This window comes from Heloderma suspectum, chromosome 2 (assembly GCF_057233095.1).
Source record: "Heloderma suspectum isolate Gila_16-S chromosome 2, 16-S_ref, whole genome shotgun sequence".
Classification (NCBI taxonomy): domain Eukaryota; kingdom Metazoa; phylum Chordata; class Lepidosauria; order Squamata; family Helodermatidae; genus Heloderma; species Heloderma suspectum.
This window is the reverse complement of record NC_139459.1, coordinates 175,691,917-175,716,269: the sequence shown is the minus strand read 5'-3', so window position 1 is coordinate 175,716,269 and position 24,353 is coordinate 175,691,917. Positions and strand designations below refer to the sequence as shown.

Sequence of the window (24,353 nt, the reverse complement as noted above, 5' to 3'; positions counted from 1 at the left end):
GGTCCATCTAGCTTTGTCGACATTGACTTGCAGCAGCAGCTCTCCAGGATTTCAGGCAGGAATTTTTCCAGCCCTGTCTGGAGATGCCGGGGATCAAACCTGGGACCTTATGCATGCAAAGCAGGTGCTCTACCAGTGAGCCATGGACCCTTCCGTCCGTACCCCCCCGCCCATGTCCCTTCCCCCCTTCTACAGATATTTATCTTAATAATAATTTTAAAATAAAATAAATAAAATAATAACAACTGAATAAGTAAAAGAAAGTGTTGTGTGTATGTGTGCTTGTATGTATGTGTATATATAGATAGAGATATAAATGTATAAAATATACATGCATCATACAATGCACTCCTAATTTGTAACTGAAATGTATATAATTCACTTCCCCTCTGGCTTGGTCCACATGGCACCTAGATGTCTATAGCTCCAAGAACCCACCCCAGATCTTTTCAACGTTTTCCCAGATTTTCTTGCCTCATATATGCTCTGAGGTGGCTTGCGTTCGCACTTCTTCCACCTTTCTCTCAGGGTTCTGCAGAGACTTACACTTCTGGTGTCTGAGGATCACATGTTGAGCAACTAAAAATGCCCTGATTAGCCCCAGGTTCCTTATTATGGGTGTGGGCCCAGTCAGCTGAGGTCCATCTGAATACATGAATACATGCAAATGTTGTCCCTGCTATTGGGCAGTCCTACATTAGATGGGTCAGATGTGTCTCCGGGGATCCACATCTCCAGCAATTATCGGTGGGCATTCTCTCCAGTGCACGAAAGTGAGCTGGGCCCCAATATGAACATAAGAAGAGCCCTGCTGGATCAGACCAAGGGTCCATCTAGTCCAGCATTCTGTGGCCAACGAGCTGTTGACCGGGAACCCACAAGCAGGACATGGGCACAACAGCACCCTCCCGCCCATGTTCTCCAGCAGCTTGTGCACATAGGCTCACTGCCGCTGGTACTGGAGGTAGCACATAGCCATGAGGACTAGTAGCCATTGATAGCCTTTTCCTCCAGGAATTTGTCCAACCCCCTTTTAAAGCCATCTAAATTGGTGGCCATCACTACATCCTGTGGGAGCTAATTCTATAGTTTAACTATGCGCTCTGTGAAGAAGTCCTTCCTTTTATCTGTCCTGAGTCTCCCACCAGTCAGCTTCATAGGATGACCTCGGGTTCTGTGTGTTCTTGTGATGCTGTCCTGGTTATAGGTGGTGATGCCATCAAACTGATTTGGAACCGCATTCAGAAAGGAGGTTGAGTTCCCCAAGAAAATTCTGTCATTTGAACAAGTTGTACAAATCAGATACATTTTCAAAAACAGTCGTTTTGTATGGGACTGAAGTGAGTCATGACTTACTTGTCCCATTGATTTCAGTGGGTCTGCTTTAAGCGTGACTAAATCCAGATCCATCCCATCCTCTGAGTTAATAAGTACAGTAGAATGCCTCACTTAGTCCTGGAAAATCACAGCATACACACACATCACTGGTTGTAGAGTAGGGGAGAATGGTGTGTACCTGGAGAAACCCACCTAGGTGGCTTTATTTCTGCTTCCAGCTGTTCTTGTTCCAGCTGCTGCGTGGCCTAGCCTACTGCCACCGTCAGAAGGTACTGCACCGAGACCTCAAGCCCCAGAACTTGCTTATTAATGAGAGAGGGGAGCTCAAACTAGCAGATTTTGGTGAGTACAAATCAGCTCTGCTCTGTAGAGTAACCCTGGCTTTTGTTAATAAATATGTTTAATTTTGTTGCTGTTTTAATTCTCCCAGGACTGGCCCGGGCAAAATCCATTCCCACCAAGACCTACTCCAATGAGGTGGTAACACTTTGGTACCGACCTCCTGATATCTTGTTGGGCTCGACAGAATACTCCACACAGATTGACATGTGGTAAGGACTCAGTGGCTTGTAGCCAGTGGATCTCCCCCACAATGCAGTGGTTGCCACCCTCTACAGGGCCATGTCTAGGGGAAATTCCCCAAACCATAAAGCCTTTATTCGGCCACCTCCAAGATCACAAAATTGTGCAAGCTTTCGAGATTTCCAGATCTCTTCATCAAGCAAGATGTTACAAAAAGCAGTCTGGCAGCGGGGAATAGGGGGAAGAAAAGGCTGTCTGGAACCAAGGGACCTGTCTGGTTCGCCCAGGATGGAGACAATTTGGGGTTAACAGCTGGATTTTATATTTAAAAAAACAGAGAATCAACAATTGCCTGTGACTTTTCTTTTTCCCAGTGGTCCTGAGGGCCCTGAAACCATCACATCACCTAGCAGAGGCCAATTTGAATGTCTGCAAACACTCCTTCTCCATATTATCTTAAGATTCTGATCATGCAGACATCATGACTACAGCATCCAGTCAGGCTTTCCCCCTTTCTCCCCCTGCCAACCTGCTTTTTTGCACCATCCTCCCTGATGAAGGGATGTGGAGATTTCAATAGCTTGATCATTTCTTGGTTACCTTTGAATTGGCCTAATAAAGTTATTACACTAACATGGATTTTGGATTTGTTCTTATAGCCAACACGGCTACTTTTGTTTTTTGTGTATTTAGCAGAAATGCTGTGCCCCCTGGATGCCCTTCATGCTTTTTTTCAGATTCACAATGTACTCTGATTCCCCAGTTTACATCAGGGCTCATTCCTGTGCCACACTGTAGAAACCCACATTCTGTGCCAGCAATTTAAATTTGCATAAGCAAAAAACACTCACTCTCGATTGAAAGGATTTATTTTCATGGTTTTCCATATGTACAGCAATAATCATCTGAGGAAAAGCACAGCCCGTTTTTACTTGGGTTGTAAATATCCTGCCAGGATATTTTTTGCAGAATTTGACTTTTCTTGGTGCAGGATTTTAGATCTCTTGGGACAGAATTAGGGATGGTAGATTTTTTCATTAGCTTGAAAACTGACTGACGGAGTACCATAACAGATGTAAAACAAAATTAGGGCATGTATTTTAAAAGCACAAAGGACGTGGTCCTTGCTATCACATCACCACTGCCAGTCATGCCTGCGTGTGTGTCTCTCCTCCACAGGGGTGTGGGCTGCATCTTCTACGAGATGTCCACAGGTCGGCCGCTCTTCCCAGGCTCCACAGTTGAGGAGCAGCTGCACTTCATTTTTCGGATATTGGGTACGAGACCTCACAGGGCTGCATTGGAGAGAAATCACTGGGGGCGTGGGAGGAGGGCCAGCGAGGAGGCTGCACCTGTAGTCTTGCCACGAATGTTGTGACCTTCCTTGTGGATTCCAGTCAAAGAGCAGAATGCAGATCAGTCAAGAACAAACAAAATGAAGTCAAATATTATTTCTTTATTATTTTACTGGAAGCACAGAAAAGGGCAACTAAAATGATCAGGGGGCTGGAGCATCTCCCCTATGAGGGAAGGTTATGACAGCTGGGATTGTTTAGCCTGGAAAAAGGAGGGTAAGGGGAGACATGATAGAGGTGTACAAAATCTTGCCTGGTGTGGAGAAAGTGGGTAGGGAGACATTTTTCTCCCCCTCTCAAAATAGTAGAACCCAGTGGGGTCATCCCGTGAAGCTGGTTGGTGGGAGATTCAGGACAGATAAAAGGAAGGGCTTCTTCACACAGCACATGGTCAAACTATGGAATTTGCTACCACAAAGACATAGTGATGGCCACCAATTTGGATGGCTTTAAAAGGGGATTAGACAAATTCCTGGAGGAGAAGGCTATCAGTGGCTACTAGGCTTGATGGTTATGTGCTACCTCCAGTACCAGCGGCAGTGAGCCTATGTATACCAGTTGCTGGGGAACATGGACTGGAGGATGCTGTTGTGCTCGTGTCCTACTTGTGGGTTTCCCGTGGGCAGCTGGTTGGCCGCTGTGCGAACAGAATGCTGGACTAGATGGTCTCTTGGTCTGATCCAGTGTGGCTCTTCTTATGTTCTTACCCTCATCTTCAGCCAAAAAAGCTCCCATAGTGGTGTATAGTTCAACAGAAAAACAAGGCAGTCCCTGCCTTCAGGCTTACAGTTTGAAATACACTGCCCTAATCGAAAAGGGGAGGAAGAGGGAAAACAGCAGACTCAGGCACTAGTTCTTAAAGTCAACAGAGTTCTTCTAAGGTGAGGTGGAATCTCTTCAGGGAGAGGAGCCAAAAGGAGCCGGACTCTCAGCAGAGCCAATGGAGTGGCCCTGCTTCCTATCTCTCTCCCTAATGGAGTGGCTGCCTCTAGCTGTCACAACAGTAGCACTAACATAGATGCTCCTTAAAAGTCCCATTTCATTAGCCAGCAGTGTTCAGCTGCACAGGGACTGATGCCACCTCACTCTTCTCATAGTTGCACTTTTTCTGATCTCTGCTCCTCCTCTCCATCGCCAGGGACGCCCAATGAAGAGACGTGGCCTGGAATCCTGTCCAATGAAGAATTCCGAGCCTATAATTACCCCAAGTACCGTCCAGAGGCTCTGATCAACCATGCCCCTAGGTGAGTGTCAACATGCAGTTCGTGGGATGTGGCAGCCTCTGAAAGGCAAGAATCCAGTGGAGTCACTACCTACAGCAGGGGTGGACAGGAGGTAGATCTGGATCAACTGGTAGATCTCTAGGCAATTTGTAGTAAATCAGCTCCGGTTTTCTAGCTCCTAATAATTTAACTATAGCAACAACAAAAATGGTTTTGGGGATGTCCTAAATTAGGCTGCTGCAAAAGAAAAAAAGCTTGGGGTTGGGCAAGGGATTTGCAGTAGATTTTTTCCTGGGCTGAGGATGTGCTCAGAGAAACCCTGTTCCTTAGTTCTAAGAGTATGTCTGCTCCCAACCACCCTCTGCCCCACAATTTTTCACCTGGCTTTGGTTGGGCCTTGGGGTTCAAGTGAAAAACAACCTAGATCCCATAAGCCCGAAGTCTATCTGCCTGCCTCTGCGCTGCTGGATAGAGAAGGAGGAAACCTGCCATGCCTTCAGGAGCGTACGATACTTCTGAGAATCTGCCAGGCATTGCCCCCGAGACTTTCAAATATGTCTTTGCAACCATGAAGGCTAGAAAAGAAAAGAGACAGCCAGACATGGACTCATTGTGCAGTCATAGCCAGTTTACTCTCTCTCAGTCTCTGTTCTTCTTCTGTAATATGGGAATCATACTGACCAGGCCAACGAACAATCTTTGATGTGGTTCACCCCAGGGGCGGGGTGGGGGGGATGTAGAGAAGAGGAGGGGGCTCAAAAAAGCTTTTCCCTGGATCTTGGCTCCCAAAGCTGGAGGGAATGTTGCTGGCCCTTTGCTTCAGTTCTAAATACAGCCCCTGTTTTTTTTAAAAAAAATGAGTTGCTGACCAAGGGTTATAAAGAATGTCGCATATGACAACTGCTAGAAAGATGATGGTTAGCAGCAGAAGCATCAGAGAGCCACAGCCCCCAGGAAGCAGCCAGAGCTTCCATTTCTCTCAAGGAAGGGTCATGGGTCTGATGGATCTTTTCTCTCCTGGATCTTTGCAGGCTGGACAATGATGGGGCCGACCTCCTAGGGAAGCTGCTGCAGGTGAGAAGCGGTGCCGCGTGGCTTTGAACAAATAGATGTTAAAGAAATGAACAGTAGTGTCCTGTTCTGAACCGAGCAGAAGCTCGCAGGGCTCAATACCAGGTGGCAAAGCTGGCTAGAAGTTGGCGCTCCTAGTGAGAAACTTGCTTTCACAAGGTCTGAGACCAAACTGAAGCCTTTTATGCTAAAGTCCCGGACTCTACCCTTTCCTACAAAATGGAAGCCTTCAAGGGACAGGCCTCTGACCTGTAGCCCAGCACTCCTCCATCTCTCCAAGAGCTCGTGCCTAGTGCGCTGCTGGCATTGGCGCATCGGCTCCATAGAATGTGGGGCTCTTGTAGAAGGGGGTGCTGGAGCTAGGCTTGGGGGTCTCTGGCAGCTCTGCTATGGTGCTCGGACCTGGAGTTTCTTCTGTTGGCACCACTGGCTCTTCACCCTCAGAATCCATGTCACTGCTGGACTCTTGGGTCATGGCAGGTAGTTAGGCCTGCCCTGCCCTGCCCTGCCCTCCTCCAAGAACCAGGGCATCTGACAAAGTGGGCTATAGATCAGGAACCTTCTGCGACAATCCATTTCTTCACCTTTAAGGACTTGTCGTGGTCCTCCTTTGGATAAGAATTAAATGGGGCCTGGTGGCTCTCCCTGGGAACAGAGGCTCCTACAGACGTAACTGCCCCACTTTCAGCCTCTCCCCGCTCCTTGGGCGACCCACAACCTGCTAGTGCTAATATGTTATGTGGTTAGTCTGCGAGATTGGCAGGCCGAAGGGCTAGGGTCCCTCTGAATCTGTCCCCCATCGGCCTGCATGTTTCACAGGCCTCGGACTAGCACATTGTTGCTGTTCTCAGAACAGGCCTGACAACTTGTGACCCACCAGCCCTGGCACCGTGCATCAGTTGTACACGGCAGCCCAGCCTGTACATCTCCCTGTTTTTTGCTGCCTGCCTGGGACTGCTCAACCGAGGTGCCATTTAAGCTTTGGGTGGCAGGCCACAGTACACAGCTGTGAGCCACTAGTTGGGGAGGCTTGATTCCAACTTTAAAATCGTTGAAAACATGAAATGTTTTAGGAGCGGTTGATAGTGCAGTGTGCGCCATGCAAATGGACTCTGCCAGTGCTGGGAAGAACAGCTGCTCCTCCCCGCGCCTTCTGCTTCCTGCATCCGTGCTGTTACCTCCAATCTGTGATTGGAAGTAACGGGGATTCCTCCAGGGGGCAAATACAGTTGCTAAGCTGGTTGTAACTTCCTGCCAAACGATGAGGAGGATTTTACCACTCCTCTGCTCCCCTGGGTCTCGGATCAGGTGAGGATGCGTGTTAAAATTCTCCTCACAGTTTGGCAGGTGCCTTCTGGATGAGCCTGGATGGATGACTAAGCAATCCTGGGGCAAGCTGTCCGACAGGGTGAGCTCGGTCGCCAGTCTCATCCTATAAAGCGGGAAGGTGGATTTCACCGCACAGGCATCGGATAGGGATGTGTGGTAAACTCCGTGGTAGAACTTGTGGTGAAATAGCCATCTGGATCCATCCAGATGACTCCCTACCGTAACGTACTACTTGGTAAATGTTTTCACTTCTTGTTGGAATGAAATCCATGCAACTTCCATCACAGAGGATGGGAATCTGTAACCAGAGTGTCCTTCTCTTTTGAGGACTGGGACTCCATTTGGAATGAGGCTCTTGACAGAAGCTTTTCTGTGGTAGCTACAGAGCTACATTCTCTTGTGGTGAAAATGGCTTCCTTGGTGGGAGCAATGGGGCAGACACATGTCTTTGTAGCAGGGGTGGGCAACTTGTGCGCCCCCCCGATGTTTTGACCTACAATTCCCATCAGCCAATAGTGGGAGTTTGCAGGCCAAAACATCTGGAAGGCCACAAGTGGCCCACCTCTGCTTTGTACACTTGATTCCAGCCCCTGGCATTGATCTCTCACTCCCTTCTTCTCTCTTTTCCTCTCCCTCTTCTCTCCCCAAATGCAGTTTGAGGGCAGAAAGCGGATCTCTGCAGATGAGGCCATGCGGCACCTGTTCTTCCACAGTCTGGGAGAGCGAGTCCTCAAACTCCCGGACAGTAGGTGCAGGCCGAGGAAGGTGGGAGGCGGAATGGGAGGCCAGTACTATGGGGCATCGGAACGGGCAAATGAGAAGACACACTTATAGAAGGGGATGTGGCATTGCCTCTGAGTGCGGATAGGCATGATGAGCGTTTGCTTACAAGCTGTGATCTGTCAGTTCTTGGCATGCAGGAGGCCCCCATTCTCTCCCCACACTCACAGCTTCCTCTGTTATTAAGTGGGGTTGCAAGCTTTAGGTGGTAGATTAATCAACTAAAGCTTTGGTTGATTAAGTGGGAGGGCAGATTTTAATTGGTGGGGCTTAGCATTAAGGCACAGTGGCTTATTTTTGAAGCTGTTTTGCTTCTGATGTTTTACGGCAGCCACTGAAGCTGGTGCCCTCCAGCTGTGCTGGACCTCAACTCCCAGCAGCCCCAATCAGCCTGGCCACTGGTTAGGAATCCTTGGAGTTGTTGTCCAAAACAACTAGAGGACCCCAGGTTGGGAAAGGCCTGGTTAGTGCAATAGAACCTTAAAGTCTGGAAACCTGCAGCTAACAAACTGGCTGGTTAGTTCAGTATGTGAAATTCAGCACCACACCCCACAACACGTTTACCCATCACTGTTCCCTTGGGTGTACAGAGTCACAATCTCATAACGATGGTAGAAGTAACAGTTGGTAGACTTCCCTCTCTTGTGCAACTCTTAAAGGGACAGGAGTCTTCTCAGGTTCTAGGCCAGGGGTGGCCAGCTTGTGGCCCTTCAGATGTTTTGGCTTACAACTCCCATGATCCGTCACCATTGGCTATACCTACTAGGACCGATGGGAGTTGTAGGTCAAAACCTCTGGAGGCCATGAGTTGCCCGCCCCTGATCTAGACCTAGCAACTGTCTGCACCGTTTGGTTCTCTAGAGCACAGTCCTGAAGCCTTTTCCTTACACCTCCATTTCACCCATCTGCCTTTTTCTCAAGTTCATGTACCTTAGTCCACTGCTTAATCTGCCCCTTTCTTTCAGCTCTGCCTTGGTCTCTTTGCCCTTTCGTTTCCATACATTCTGGGATCTCATCACGGTCAGCTTTCTGATCCTTAGCCTTCCCCTTATAGTTTCTCATTCCATGGGTCTTGTGTGAGGTTGTAATCCCAGGAAAGCTGACAAGTATCTGTTTTCACAGAAATTGGACTTTGTACCTATTTTTGCTGCAAAGTTTATACTCTAAGAAGTTAGAATGTTTGTAAACCTTCCTTAACATCACACCACCTGAGCCAGTCAATGTCAGAGGCTTCACCTTTGCAAGCACAATAAATGGCATTTCCTTCTACCAATTAGTACTATTTTAATTTATAAGTTAAACTTCCCCCACTATTTCAGAAGGGACCATTACTTGAGATTTGGGTAATGTGCAAATATATATTTAATTGAATCAATTAATTAACTAAATGCAGGTGATTAATAAACTAAAATGCATTAAAACTCGCACGCATTTGAAATTGATCTGAATTTGCAATATTTGAAAATCCAATTTGGAGAGGGACACTTAAGTCCCACTCCATCCCTAACTGGGAGTGTGGCTTACAATATGTGGATTCAGAGACGTACCAATTTGAATTCTTAAGTTAAGGAACATGGAACATTTTTGAGACTGTTCCCTCATCCCCACCCCTAAACTGGTTTTAGCTGCAACTGAAGTGCTCGCTCACTGTATCTTTACAGACTAGCAGGCCCAGTCAAAGGCGTCGTCTCACGTGTCTCTCTGTGCTTCTTCCCTTTCCATCTGCTCATCTCACAGCAACGTCAATATTTGCACTAAAGGAGATTCAGTTACAGAAAGAGACGGGGCTGCGATCGGCTTCCCTGCCTGAATCAGGTGAGCAACTGTGGCCTATCACCAGGAGCTCCGCCCAGCTCTCCAGCCCCGCCCACTGGGAACCAAGCCCCACCCACTTCTGCCCCAGCTCTTTCCCCACCACCCTTTGCTTTCTAACTTGGCAGTCACGCAGGCGGCGGCGGCGCAGGGAGGGGCAAGGTCTTGCTCTGGGGCACAGCTCCCCTTCGTTTCAGTGAGGCTTGTGCAGGAGAACTTCCCAGTGGGTTATGTCCCGGTGTAGTAAAAGAGGGCGGGGTTGAATCTTCTGCCTTGGCCCCAAACAAAACTCTGCCTTTCCCCTCCCGAACAGGGAGTCCTGTCCTGCAGCACCAAAAGGGCAAACTGCACATGAACAAGGTCCTGCCTTGCCTATTACCCCTCCTCCCCGTCTCCCCCAATGTCCCTGTCATGGGGGAAATGATCTTGTCCCACCTTCCGGGTTCACTGTGCAGCCCCTGTCGCAGTCCTCTGCGGCTGGGCGGTGAACAGTCTCTCCTCTCCCACAGGCAGCGCCGCGTTCCGGGTAGTGGACACTGAATTTTAGCCGCCAGGTCAGGTATCTGTGCCACACACACACCCCCCCCCAGTCTTCCATCGGCACCCCTTCCTGTTCTCGGTGTGATGAGCTGGCCTCCTCCTCTCTCATCAGCGCTTGGCTGTAGTCCTCTCTGCACGCCTGGCCCCGACCCGGCTGAGCACCCCCCCTTCCACCCTGTTGCACCCCCCTTGCGGGTGCTGTATCGTTTGGAATCAAAAGTAGGGAGAAGGAGGCAAGGCGCTGGAGGAGTGGGGAGGCCGCCAGGATGCATAGGGCATGTCGAGCGGAGTACATTGGCATAAAGCAGGGCTACAGGACCTCCGGGGCTCCCCAGAAGATGCTGCTCCTTTCCCCCTAACCCCCAGTTGATCGGTGGTTTCCCATCTTTCGTCTAGTCCCCCCCCATTCTAAAAACCAAAGGGTTTTCTCTCCTAAGGCTTAGTTCCTGGCAGTAAGAGCTGTAAATTAAAATAGGCTAGTAATGTTGGTATGTTGGCCCCACCCCTTTTGCCCTTAGCTCCACCCACGACTGGAATCTCCCTCCACACCCCCCCACCACCCCAGAGAGCTTCAGGCTGAAAGGGGTTCTGTACCCCTGGCATTGAGGCTGAGCTGTGAGCCATGAAAGGCCTTTGTTCCCATCTCATCTCTGCCACAAACTTACTAGGTGGCCTTCAGCAAGCTTCTCTCCATCTCTCTCTCAGTGCCAGCCCCCAGCCCCGTCTGCAATATGAGATAACGATACTGACCTACCTTACAGGGTTGTTCTGAGGAGTGACTGAGATAATGCCTGTGAAACTTCCATTTACATTCCACAGAGCCATGACTTTGGGGAGCTCAAAGGGTAATTTATGTAAGTGCTGAGTAGGGCGGGGAATGGGCAGCTGGGAAAGGAAACAGCAAAGGAGTTGAGAGATGGCAATGGTGGATTGCAGGGGTGGGGGGCATTTCTAGAGGTGGGGTCATCCTGCCTATAACTCTTTGCCATTTTCCTGCAGTGAATGGGCAGAACGGACGACCAACCTTGCTGCTTTGAAGCCCACAGACGGATCTGGGTTGGCGGGGGCCAGAAACGAAACCAGCTCCCCCCCCCCCCCACACCACTTGCGGACATCCCCATCAGCAGCTTCTTTGTATCGAACTGTGGAGTGAGGACTTGTGCTGGGATTTCGCAGTGGGGAGGGTGTGTGCGTGTTGGGGGTCCTGATGGCTGAGAGATGAAGAAGAGCACGACCTGCCCCCGGGCATCCAACAAGTCAGGCCCTGATGCCTTCTGCTGCTGGGACGGACACTCTCTCCTTCTCTCTCCCACCCACCCACTCCCACCACCCTCTCTCACACATGGTGTTTCATTTTATTTTTTAAGTTTTATTTTTTCAATGCAATATTATAAATATTATATTTGCAAATATCTATAAAGAGAGACACCCCCTGCCCCTGCCTCTCTCATGGTGGGGAGCATACAGTATTAACGACAAAAGAGCCAACGCCCAGCCCGCCTCATCCTGAGTGGGGCAGGGAGAGAGAATCATGGAGGAGGGGCCAGCACGTCTGTAGGTCCATCCTCTGCACTCTGGATAGCGACGGGGGCTGGCGGGGCTGGGATAGGCAGGGGGTTACTTTCGCCTTCTGGAAGGTGGCTGGATCTTCATTTCCCCTTTCCCCTCCCCCAGTTCCAATCGCCTTTCTGCGGACTGGGTGGCTGTTCTCCTGATGGGGATATTTCTCTAGGAGCCCAGTTCTTGGGCAATCAAGCAGGAATCCTTGGAGGGCTCTCCACATCTTTGAGGAATGCAATCCCTCTTTCCTTGCCCCTCCACCTTCCCCATTATTCAGCTGGGTGACTTTCCTGCTGCAGGGAGTCCCCCTGTTTCCAAAGCCACTTTGGATCAGATTCGTTATCCGCTCCTCCCTTGTTTTCTCCTCGCACCAAAGCTGAGTCTCCTGTTTTCTCCTCTGGCTCGTGTCTTCCTTAGGTCTTGCTCTGTGCCTCGCTCAGGCTCTCTCCAAGTTTTGGGTTGGTGCTACCCAACTCAGCTGAGTTACTCCGTCGACCGGTCCTGCCTCTGACAGAACTCGCTTCGTACTCAGGGTTTGCAATGATTCCTTTGCCTTCACAGGCACAAGCCCCGGGCATCTTGTGCACAGGCCCCGACTGTTTCAGCGGGGTTCGCGTGGGGACGTTCCCTGTGGGTTGTGCCTTGTTTTCCCCTAGTTGCTTCATATTTACCATGTCCTGTAATCCTTAGATGATCACTCCCTTGTCCCAGGTTCCTGAAATCTAAATGACGTTTTCCATGGCACCACCCAGACCTTTCTCGGATGTTATGGCACTTACTATGTGGGTGGGCAGCCTGCAGCCCTCAAGATGCTGTTGGACTGCAGCAGCATGGCCAGTGGTCGAGGATGGAATCCCACAAAACCTGGAGGGCCACAAGTTGCCCACCACTCCTGCCTTACTTGCTCTTCATGCAGATGCTCATCTTGCCCTTACCTTGGCCCTTAGTCCAATATTCCGTAGGTTTCCTCTGCAGTCTTGAAGTCCTTGACCTTTACTAGCATGCCTTTACTTCTCATTGCTTCTCAGTCCTGACTCAAATGACTGGGCCCCTTAATCCCTGCTCTGTCGTGTAAACCCAAGAGCTTTTCTGGGGTTAGCCAACCTCCCCTCAGCCCTCGCTCGCAGGGCAGCCCTGACACTGTCTGAGAGTGACTTGCAGGTCAATGGGGTCTTTGCTCAGCTCTTTACTCAGTGCTCTCAAAGATCAGCCAGTTCCTGTCCAGGCCTCCTTCAAAGGACTCAGCCCCTCTTACTTTTATCAAACACCAGCTCTGAAACTGCTCAGCCATCTTCATGCAAAAAGTCTCCTTGCCCTTTGCTTCTGCTTGGTACTTCGCAACACGCAAGCCACCAACTCCTCAAATGTGAATCGGTCCCAGCTCTCTCTCCTTTCAGAAAAGCATATAGCCTTCCCCACAACCCAGTAGCCTCCAGAGGTGTCCAACTACAACACCCACCATCCCTGGCCAACATGGCTGTAGATGATGGGGGTTCTAGTTTGATACATTGGGATGAGGAGAGGCTGATTTAGGCATAGAAATCCCTGAGGAATCCTGCCCAGGCATGAGGATCTCTGAGGGTTTTGGCTCCCCTTCCAACTCGACTCCCGCGAGTCGCCTCAGAGGAAGAGGGAAATGTCTGCCACCCTTATCCCCAGTTTCAAGTGCCAGGTGAACAGGATGTTCTTTCTAACTCAGGGCACAGGGGTCTGGGTGTGCAGAACTGTGGGATGTAGATCCAGATCCTACTTTTTGCTCTCCACATGCATAGAGACAAAGTGGCACCCAACCTTCCACCCTTCGATCACGGCATGCGCGCGCGCGTGTGTGTGTGTGTGCGTGTGTGTGTGTGTGTGTATATATATATATATATATATAGTGTGTGTGTATATGTACATATGTAACCATTTTTATATGCAGCATGAAGCGCTTGTAAGGTTCACAAATCTTCCCCCCTCCCCTGACGAGAGCCATAATATTAATTATTATTTTTATTATAACCCTCAGGCAACGTAAAGGATTTCTGAAGGTGCCTCCTTGACAGAGGACATGCAGAAATGTAGCCTGCCTTGTGCTGGGATGCAAGGAACAGGAGAGCTCTTAGCGTGGCACTCCAGTGCAGCTGCCTTTTGCTGGGGAGAAATCTGGGGACACTCCCAGCGTACAGGGTGTCCTCTGATGCTGAGGGAGAGCCACTGTGAATAGGCTGAGGGTAACCAATGCTCAGGGGATAGAAGAGGGTTGTGTTTACAAAGGGGTCCTAATAAGCAAACATTGCCAGTCCCTTCAGTTGAGAGAACAGCAACCAAGGGTCTTTTTTAGCCCCATAACCTGCCTGCATGACCCTCCCATCTGCTCCTGCCTGCTTTGCTCTAACTTTGGCCTCCTAGTTCCTTTTCGTCTCCTCTCTGGGTTGCACCTGAAGACCGAAGCACTCGTCTTGGGTCGGGGCAGGCAGTGTGTGGCCTGTCAGATATTTTGACCTACAACTCCCATCATCCCTCACCCTTGGCTGTGCTGCCTAGGGCTGATGGGACTTGTAGGCCAAAACATCTGGATGGCCAAAAGGTGCCCACCCCTGTTTCAGGTGGACCTGTTTCTTGAACCTGTCCAATCACTGTTGCCATTTTCCTGCCTAGACCTTCTTGAAGAACTTTGGGCCTGCTGGTGCAAAAGGTCTCCCTGCCACCTCTGGGTCAGAAGGTATCAACCCTGTTTCTAGCGGGAGCTTGCCATTCGGTGTGTGAGTGTGCGTGTCCTGTTGCTCCTTTTCCTGCACTCCACTATGCAGAGAGAGTGCTTGATCATGGTTTAGCACTAGCCACAGGTTTGCTGGCTTAACCCTGATTAAGTTGCCAGACGTACAATGAACCATGGTTTTATTTGACACACTAAATCCTGCACCCACAAGAGCATGTATAGAGAGACATTGAGGTAGGGAAGCTGCCTTAATCATGGCTTGAATGTGGAGATGCAGTGGTTAACTGTGGTTTGCGAGCCCCTCAGAACCTGGTTTCTGGCCCAATCCTTATCCATGGGTTTAGGCATCAAGACATAGGGCTAAACCATGGTTAATTCAATGTAATGTCTGCTTAGGTCTTGTTCCTGTTACAGTGTAGTATGAGTGGAAGAGCAGGGGGACGCTGGCCAAGATATATGGTGCTGATTTTTTTGGTCCAGAATCCAGCCTGGTTAGGTTCATGGAACTGCTTCCCATTTCATCTGCTGCTGGAAGAGAAGAAATGGAGTTCCAGAGTACAGGGAAATGTGGCAAAGGTGGATGCAACAAGAGATACCTCTATTCTGCAAACAGAAACTGAGTTGCTGGGGCTTCCCAGAAGGAACTGTGGGGATTATCAGTTTGGGGAGACTGCTGAGTGTATGGTTGAGATGTAGGGCCTGTAGAGAGAATTCCGGATTCTCTGAGGTGACTGCAAGGCCAAATGCCAGGACAACTAAACCAGTTCATTTATAGTTTAGCTGGATTCTTAGTCCACACACCTGAGGAAGGAGATTATCCAGGTTGGATCTTCATGTGAGAGGGAAACCCAAGATGGCCTATTGGACAATGAATGTACAGAGGATCTGGACTTTGCTTTTTTGTGGGGGGAAAAGAGGACAACCTCAGACTCTGTTTCTGGGATGGAGGTGATCAACCAACCCTTTCTTGCAGCAAACAGAACCCTGGAATGGATAATCATTAGCATATGGAATGGACTATCTCCATGTGCTTCCCTCATCCCCTTTCCCTCCACCTTTGACGGAGCAAATACGGAAAGGGGAACTCCTGTTCTTGTACATAACTTGAATTGAGGGAGCAGTCTTCTGTTGTAAAGATCAGAAATGATCAAGGCAGAAGAAAAGTCCCCCCGGGGAAGGAAACGGGCAGAATTCTCTCTCCCAGATGCTCCCTCCACACCCCTGTCTGGGGTGAACAAATGCGCCATATCCAAATGTACGGAACTGATTAAAAGTCTCCAACAATTTGGGGTAGTTTGGCGTTTCTCATTTGGACTCGGCCGCAGGGGCTATCTCTGGCTTGGTTGGGCCTGTGGAGTGGTTGTTGGTGAAGAAGGGGCCTTCCAGTTCATCCCTTCTGGGTGATGCTTGGACCACATATCATTCTTTTTCCAGGAGCATGAAGGAAGGACCCCCGGCCTTCTTTCTGGAATATTCTGCTGTTGCTGCTAATGCTTCCGCCAGGTGTGCAGTTCGACCCCCCTCTGCCCATTGCAAAGGGCATTAGACCTACTCATAAGGAAGCACCCCACTCTGCCCTGTGAAGTACCATGCTGGGCTCTACTTGTGAGTAGATTTGCTCGCTGAGGAGGCTTGACAAGGGTTCTTCTCCAGTCAGCAGATCTGCTGCAGCCCTTCAGGGAGTGCTTGTCAGTGGGGAGGGGAAAGCTCCCTTTCCGGTGGCAGATAGGAGCCCTCTGTGCTCACAGATGTACCCCTGAGTAAGCAGCCTGCAGTGGCTGCTCCTGAACAGATCTGCTTCCATGAAGCTTTACCTAGCCAGCTGAGAGAGGATGGACTTGAACTCTCTGCCTGGGTCATCTGGGGAACCTAGTCCTTTTGAAGGAATGTCCTGTAACCACATCTGGGAGTGGAGCACTCGGCAATGACTCCATCTAAGATCTGGGGGAAATAGCACCAGCTTTTCCGGATCCTGGGAAATTCACTGGCGTGAATAATATTGTATGAAAATGGGGGAATGGCCGTGGTACCGAGCCTTGACTGCTGTGGTTGCTGTAATGCACTGAGACAGGGCATGGGGTGGGAATTGATCCTATGCCTGCTTATGTGGGAATCACTCTCTGTGAACTCAGTGGGACTTCCAAGTTAACATCCAGAGGAATGGCCTGTTAAATGCAAGATAAACATGTTCATTGGGTGGGGAGGAACCTTGACAGGCACTGTCATCAGCTGGTAAACTTGCTCAAGCCAACCCTAAACTCTGGGGAGTTGTTTACTCTTGGTTTGCACAGGTTTAATTGCAGATCAGGCTGATACTAGGTTAGGAGTGTCCTTAAGACAAGTGAGGACCTTGTGGCCCCTTTGGATCCCAACTCCCATCGGCCCCAGCCAGCATGGCCAGGGATGATGGGAGCTGTAGTCCAACAGCTGGGGGGCCACTGGTTCCCCACCACCATGCCCCCCATCCTCAGAGAACTTACCGAAAATGCTTCCCAAACACATTTATCAGCCAATTCCCAACATTTCACACCATCTGCCCAGCATTGCCACAATCTAGTGTGACCAAGTAGCAGAACCCAGGGCAGGGCGACACAAATAGGAGCTGCCTTGATTCACAGTAGCTGCCATTGCTGGTGGGTGGGGAACGGACAAAGTATTGTTCCGCATCAAGTGCTGCTGTCGATGGATGTCAACAGGATGTGGAGTGGGGAAAGGATTGGGACTCTCAACATGCCATCATGCTTTAGAGGCCTTCTAAACTTTTCCCCGACTGGAGGTTCCTACGAGCAGCTGTTTGAAATGACCCAACTGCACGGGTGGAGGCTGACCACATGGGCACCACCCACAGAGCTGGCATCCTGCTGGGGTGGGTGGGAGAAGTGATTCTGTTGGGAAGACCTACGCGATTGGCCCCTCCCTGCCCACATAAAAGCAGCTAACCTAACTTCTAAAGAGCCCCTAGTAAAGTGCTATAGTTGGGGCCAACGTGAGGGTGGGAGTGGCTAGCCCAATAGGAACACTGGGGTGCGGGGTGGGCAGCTCCAGGATTGTGGGGAAGCCACATCCTTTCTTTGCCTGCCCTTTGTCGGCTCTTTGTCTAATTATTTCCAGAGGGAAAGCCATGCTGGTGTCCTAGAGCAAAAACAACGGTCTAGTGGCATCTTAAACCCTGCCATATTTATTATGACACATAGACTTTCATGAACTAAGTCTGCTTTATCAGATGCATGAAGAATCATTCTACGTTACAAGGATATTACGCACATAATTGCAAACTATGAGGTCAGAGGGAAATGAAATGCAGAAACCACAGTAACGGTGACCGCTCACAAAGTGGTGATAACACAAATATCCTGGCATTAGTAATCTAATTATAACATAATGTGTGATAAAAACCTGTTATCCCAATACAATTCAAGCCATAACAGAATTGATTGGGGCTGCTAGGTATTCAAGCCAAGATGCCAGCATCGCAGACCAGAATCATCCTGGTCCTGGGGATCAGCTGATCCCAGCCAGCCAATCTTGTGTGATTGCTTGCTCCATAGCCCCAAGATCTGCATATCAAGTGGGTCATTTCCAAGAGTTTCAGACCCAAGGCCCACCTTTAACCCTCACCGGCAGTATGGGATCCACTTAAACAAGCTACCTGCCCCCCCCCTGCACCAATATTTCTCTCTAAGATGAGCAGATACAAAGGCAGTTGTACAGTAGGAGTTTGACATGAAAGTTAATGTACAGTTTCCAACATTCTCTTCTGTTTATAAAAAGTATAAAAAGTAAAAGGGCTTTTTTGTATTTGGTCATACACAGTTTTAATCCTTCTTCTGCCTCCTTCTATAAACATACATTACCTTCTGGATTAATATCCCCCCCCCCATTGCTGCATGCATGCATGCATGCATACACACACACACACACACACACCCTATTCCAGCCTTCCCCAACCTGGCACCCTCCAAATATGTTGGACTACAAGTCCCGTCATCTCCAGCCACATTGCCAATGGCCATGAACAGGACAGCTCTTCTCCCGTGCCAACCCCTTCCTCAAACCACATGGGGAAACCTCATTACAGCAAACAACTCTCATTCGCGCTTTGTATGACATTTCATTCCAACTTTTCATCCGGGGTGGGCGACCTGTAGCTCTCCAGATGTTTTATCATACAACTCCCATCATCCTCCACCATTGGCTGTGCTGCCTAGGGCTGATGGCAGTTGTAGGCCAAAAAATCTGGAGGGCCAAAAGTTGCCCATCTATTTCAGTCCCTCACTGCTGCCTCAAAACAATAATTTTTAAAAACCCAAATAATGCTTAGCCTTTTAGTGTGTTTAAAGCACTTTACATACCTTGTCTTGTAATCCTAACAAGAATCCTATATCGTAGATCAGTATTGTCACTGTCTTGCAGATGGAAGGTGAGATTCAACCCTGGGCCTTCCTTACCCCCATTGCTCCATCTCTTAGCCTTCACACTGCCCCAGCTGTTCTGGTCTCCAGTCCAATTATTTGTGGTCCCAATCTACTCCTAGTCATGCCTAACAACTGGGGGTCCCAGATGCAGATCTGCATCCTGATGCCAGAAGAAAACATGTCTAGCCTTTTCACCAGGGCAGGCAGGAGGGGGGCTGATGAGCAATACAATATGAATGAAGATTTGCTACGCCATCAGCTACGTGAGCAGAAAGCCACCTTGGCACATAGGTCCCCCTGGTTGGATTGGGCCTCAGTCAGTAGGCATGCTTGCTTCTCGTCTATCTATATTATTTTCCCCCTCCCAGAATTCCGGGCTCATTAGCTTTGTTTATACTAATGAAGACCAACTGCATGCATTGCCTCTCAAACACACAGATATTTTCTAATACAGCTGGCTGGGAATGATGGGAGTTGCAGTCCAACCCATCTAGGGGGGAGCCAGTTCTAATATATTTTAAGGAAGGACTCAACTTACCCAGCATTCAAGGCACAATCCTATTCATGTTTTGATAGGAAAAAGTCGCTGGCTGGGGCATGCTGGGAGAAGTGGGCCTTTTTCTGTCTAAACATGCATAGGACTGTGCTCTTAAGGAGGGAATGTAGCTCAGGCTTTTAATGCAGAAGGCCCCAGATTCAATCCCTGAGTCTCCAGGTTGGGCTATCAAAACCTCCAGTTTGAAACCCGGATTGCTGCCTCCAATCATTGCAGATGGCTTCATATGTTCATCAAGCCAAACCACGGTTAGGGCGCAATCCTATGCATATTTAGACGGAAAAAGATCCTACCACTACCAGCATTCTGTCTAAACTTTCATAGGACTGCACCCTTAAGGAAACTAACCCATGGTTTGCAATGATGTCCAAATCGACAGTCATAGTTTGTCTGTCAATTGGCTGGCAAATCAGAAACAGTGATTGAAGTGAGTGTGCAAAGCAGGGCTTGTGCTAATCACGGCAGCTGCTTGAATGGACAAACCCCACAGTTTACAGCTGTTGCCTGGCCCCCTGAGGTTGCTGCACCATCGGGACAGGAGTGAATTTATGAACATATGAAGCCCACTGTTGTAAGGAAAGAAAACAAAAGCAGGCAGGGAGCTCTAAAACATGCTTTGCCCTGTTGTATATTTGGAAGCTCAATTCTTGGGATTCTAAACTATTTTAGCACAAGCCATATTTTGGAATGATGTCTGAATTCAGCCAGTGCTGCAGTGTGGGGGAAAAGGGAGAGGGACGACATCTTGAAAGCCAGTATTCAGGAGGTGGTATGGCCATGTGCTCGAACCCAGGGTTTTGAGTTTTGCTAGCAGACAAAATTAACATTATGTCCAGGTATATACCTGGACATAATGAGCGAACAGGGGGAGCAAACAGGAGTTGGCCAGGGGAGTTGCAGTGGTTGAAGAGACAAAGGAGACAGAGGCTAAGAGGTGGGTTGCAGGAAGCCCAGGGGGCTGCCCTTTATCCTTCTGATTGGCTGTGAGCTCACCAGGTGCTTCTGAGAGCTCCAACTGAATTGGAGGGGTGTGGCCTGAATACTCCCAGCAGCTGACTGGGCGGGAAGCTTCAGTCTGTTTCCCGCCTCCCAGCTGAGCAGAGCAGAGCAAGCTGCTCCAGCTGGTCCAGGGACTACAGAAGCAGGCAAGCTCCCAGAGAGCGAGCGAACAGAGCGAGCGAACGGGGGGAGCAAACAGGAGTTCGGCAGGGGAGGTCAAGGGGGAGGCCCCTAACATTTTTTAAAATTATTTTTATTTTTTATTTTAACTAACTTTTTTCCATTTATTTGTCTTGTAACACACACTTTCACACCAGTGGGACTCTGCTTTTAACCTCTACTGAGTAGAGGAGCAGGCACAGGCTAGTCTAGAACAATCACAAAGCTAGACACAAAAAGGGAAAAGAGGCTATGGAAGGACAAGACTCTCCAGTGGTGGTGACCTGCAAGGTGTGCGCAATGTTTGTTTTCTTGCCTGAGAACAACATGGCCTACACCTGCAACAAGTGCAAGTTGATCACGCTGCTGGAGGAAAAAGTAAGTGGACTGGAGCGGTGACTGTCGACCCGCAGGGGAATAAGAGAACACGAAGAGTTCTTGGACAGAATGGGGGAACTACAGCAGCAAAGGGCAGACCAGAAGCTCAAAGAGTGACAGCAAGATGAGGCAGTGGGAAATGCGGAGGTGAAGAAAAATGGAATAGAGGATACTCCTTGGAAAAGGGTAACAGTTAGGAGAAGAAGAACTAGACGCCACTCTGCACCAGTGGAAGCAGTGGAGCTGTGGAACCAATTCCAGGTACTTGCGGATGAGACTGGAGGACAGCCTGCAGAGGAAGAATCACAGGGGAACCTGCATGAGAGTGAGCAAGAGGCTGAAGGTCAGTCAAACAGAGGCGATGAAACCCAGGCCTACAAGAAGAAGAAGAGAAGAGTGGTAGTAGTGGGAGACTCCTTGCTGTGTGGAATCGAGACCCAAGTATGTCGCGAAGACCCATGGACTCGCCAGGTATGTTGTCTCCCGGGAGGACAGATTAGAGACGTGACTGAAAGGTTGCCTGCACTCATAAAGCCCACTGACAGGTATCCCTTTCTTCTCATCCATGTGGGAACAAATGATACCACCAAGCGGAGCTACGAAGAGATCATGTCAGACTTTGAAGCTTTGGGAAGGAAACTCAAGAACTTTGGGGCCCAGATAGTTTTCTCATCCATCCTTCCAGTAGTTAGAAGAGGGATAGAAAGGGAACGAAAAATACTCCGGGTGAATGACTGGCTACGAAGGTGGTGCCGACGAGAGAGATTTGGATTCTGGGACCACAGGCTATACTTCCTGGAAGATGGGCTGTTGGCTAGGGATGGGTTGCACCTCACAAAGGATGGGAAGAATGTGTTTGGCCACAGCACGAAGAACTTCATCAGGAGGGCTTTAAACTGAATCCTACGGGGAAGGGAGATGTAATGTTGGGGGTAACAATGGACGTAGGCGCATGCACTGCAATGGAGAGAACAGCTCTGATAGCGCCCAATAATAGTCTTCAGACACATGTAGGAAGAAAGCCAGACTATGAAGCACATGGTCTTTGATGTCTATATACTAATGCCCAGAGTATGGGAAACAAACAGAATGAACTTGAACTCTTAATTCAAGAGGGAAATTATGACCTGATAGGTATAACTGAGACTTGGTGGGATGACTCTCATGACTGGAATATAGCAATTGAAGGATATAACTTGTTCAAAAAGAACAGGAGGAACAGAAAGGGAGGTGAGGTTGCACTGTATGTGAAAAATACATGTCTCTGCACAGAAATACAGATGGAGGAGCTTGGTAGCCCCATCGAGAGCATCTGGGTTGAAATAAGTGGAGCAAAGAATAAAAGGAACCTGGTGGTCGGAGTCTACTACCGGCCACCCAATCAAGGAGAAGACAAGGATGAAACTTTTGAAAAGCAAATAGCCAATGTTTTAAGGAAGCATGATGTAGTACTAATGGGGGACTTCAATTTCCCCGATATTTGTTGGGAGACAAATTCTGCAAAACATAGCCCCTCCAAGAAATTCCTGACTTGTGTGGCGGATAACTTCCTCCTACAGAAAGTAGAGGAAGGAACTAGAGGATCGGCTATCCTTGACTTGATCCTAACCAACAGAGATGACTTAGTGGATAAAGTAGCAGTTACAAGAACTCTGGGGGAAAGCGACCATGTTGTACTTGAGTTCTTGGTTCTAAGGGAAGCAAAAGCCAAGTGTAGTCAAACGCGTACCCTGGATTTTAGGAAAGCTGATTTTCATAAACTCAGATCAATGATCAGTAAGGTCCCATGGCAAGCGATGCTAGCGAGAAAAGAAGTCCAAGATGGGTGGGAGCTTTTAAAAAAGGACATTCTCAAGGCACAATCACAAGCAATTCCAACAAGAAGAAAAGGTGGAAGACAACAGAAGAAGCCAATGTGGCTTCACAAAAAGCTTAGGGATGACCTGAAAACAAAAAAGGAGACATATAGGAAGTGGAAAGAAGGCCAAGTAACAAAGGAAGAGTACAGGCAGATAGCACAGAATTGCAGGGATGGCGTCAGGAAGACTAAAGCTAAGAATGTGCTGAGGTTAGCAAGGGATGTTAAAAACAACAAAAAGGCTTTCTTCAGCTACATGCATAGTAAAAGGAAGAAATGGTGGTTCAGCTATTAAATAAGGATGGCAAAACGATAACAGACGACAAAGAAAAGGCAGAGGTGCTCAATTCCTACTTTGGCTCAGTCTTCTCCCAAAAGAGGGTCTATGACCCCCCTGGCAAAGGCGAAGTACAGGCTGAAGGGGCAGGATTGCAGCTTGAGATCGACAGGCATATGGTCAAGGAACACCTCATTACTTTGAATGAGTTCAAATCTCCAGGGCCAGATGAACTGCACCCTAGAGTCATAAAGGAACTGGCAGAAGAACTCTCAGAACCGCTGTCTATTCTCTTTGAGAAATCATGGAGGACGGGGGAAGTGCCAGATGACTGGAGGAGGACTAACGTTGTCCCTATCTTCAAAAAGGGTAAAAAGGAGGAACCTGGGAACTACAGACCAGTCAGTCTGACATCAGTCCCTGGGAAAATTCTGGAGCAGATCATAAAGCAATCCATCTGGAAGCACCTTGACAACAATGCAGTGATTACTCGAAGCCAACATGGATTTGTCAAAAACAAGTCCTGCCAGACAAATCTGATCTCATTTTTTGATCAAGTAACTTCCCCTGTAGACTGTGGGAATGCTGTAGACATCATATACCTCGACTTCAGCAAAGCTTTCGACAGAGTGCCCCATGATATCCTGATGAGCAAACTAGTTCAAAGTGGGCTAGATGAAACAACGGTCCGGTGGATCCACAGTTGGCTACAGAATCGGACTCAAAGAGTGCTTATCAATGGGACCTTCTCAAACTGGGGAGAGGTAACAAGTGGGGTACCGCAGGGCTCGGTCCTGGGCCCAGTGCTCTTCAACATTTTTATTAATGATTTGGATGAGGAGGTGCAGGGAATGCTGATCAAATCTGCAGATGACACAAAATTGGGCGGGATAGCTAATACTTTGGTAGACAGAAACAAAATTCAAAGTGATCTGGAGAGACTGGAGTGCTGGGCAGAAAACAACAGAATGACATTTAATAGGGACAAATGCCAAGTTCTGCACCTAGGAAAAAGAAACCAAATGCACAGTTACAAGATGGGAGATACATGGCTCAACCACACTACAAGCGAGAAGGATCTTGGAATTGTTGTCGATCACAAGCTGAATATGAGCCAACAGTGTGATGTGGCTGCAAAAAAGGCAAATGCTATTTTGGGCTGCATTCATAGAAGCATCACTTCCAAATCCCGGGAAGTACTAGTTCCCCTCTACTCAGCACTGGTTAGGCCTCATCTGGAGTACTGTGTCCAGTTTTGGGCACCACACTTTAAGAAGGATGCAGACAAACTGGAGAGGGTTCAGAGGAGGGCAACAAAGATGATCAGGGGACTGGAAACAAAGCCCTATGAAGAGAGACTGAAAGAACTGGGCATGTTTAGCCTTGAGAAGAGAAGACTGAGGGGAGATAGGATAGCGCTCTTCAAGTACTTGAAAGGTTGCCACAGAGAAGAAGGCCAGGATCTCTTCTTGATCATCCC

At 48.8% G+C, this 24,353-nt stretch overlaps 2 protein-coding genes across 16 annotated transcripts in view; one reads left to right on the top strand and one right to left on the bottom strand.

Moving 5' to 3' along the window:
• The window catches only part of CDK16 (cyclin dependent kinase 16), a 63,059-nt gene extending 50,864 nt beyond the window's left edge, over positions 1-12,195 (top strand). For 3 of the 15 annotated variants that reach the window (XM_084836324.1, XM_084836322.1, XM_084836313.1), the window contains 9 exons: positions 1,557-1,680; positions 1,769-1,889; positions 3,040-3,137; positions 4,354-4,459; positions 5,470-5,512; positions 7,493-7,583; positions 9,356-9,433; positions 9,940-9,984; positions 10,970-11,405. In XM_084836324.1, coding sequence (XP_084692450.1) covers positions 1,557-1,680; positions 1,769-1,889; positions 3,040-3,137; positions 4,354-4,459; positions 5,470-5,512; positions 7,493-7,583; positions 9,356-9,433; positions 9,940-9,977 — 699 coding nt within the window. In that variant the 3' untranslated portion in view covers positions 9,978-9,984; positions 10,970-11,405. Of the gene's footprint in view, positions 1-1,556; positions 1,681-1,768; positions 1,890-3,039; positions 3,138-4,353; positions 4,460-5,469; positions 5,513-7,492; positions 7,584-9,279; positions 9,711-9,939; positions 9,990-10,969 lie in introns of those variants that run through there. The other 12 variants (XM_084836323.1, XM_084836321.1, XM_084836312.1 and 9 more) reach the window with 7 other exon arrangements.
• Positions 1-24,353, bottom strand: part of LOC146353374 (synaptonemal complex central element protein 1-like) — a 615,017-nt gene that overhangs the window by 467,473 nt on the left and 123,191 nt on the right. The gene's annotated exons all lie outside the window — the stretch shown is intronic.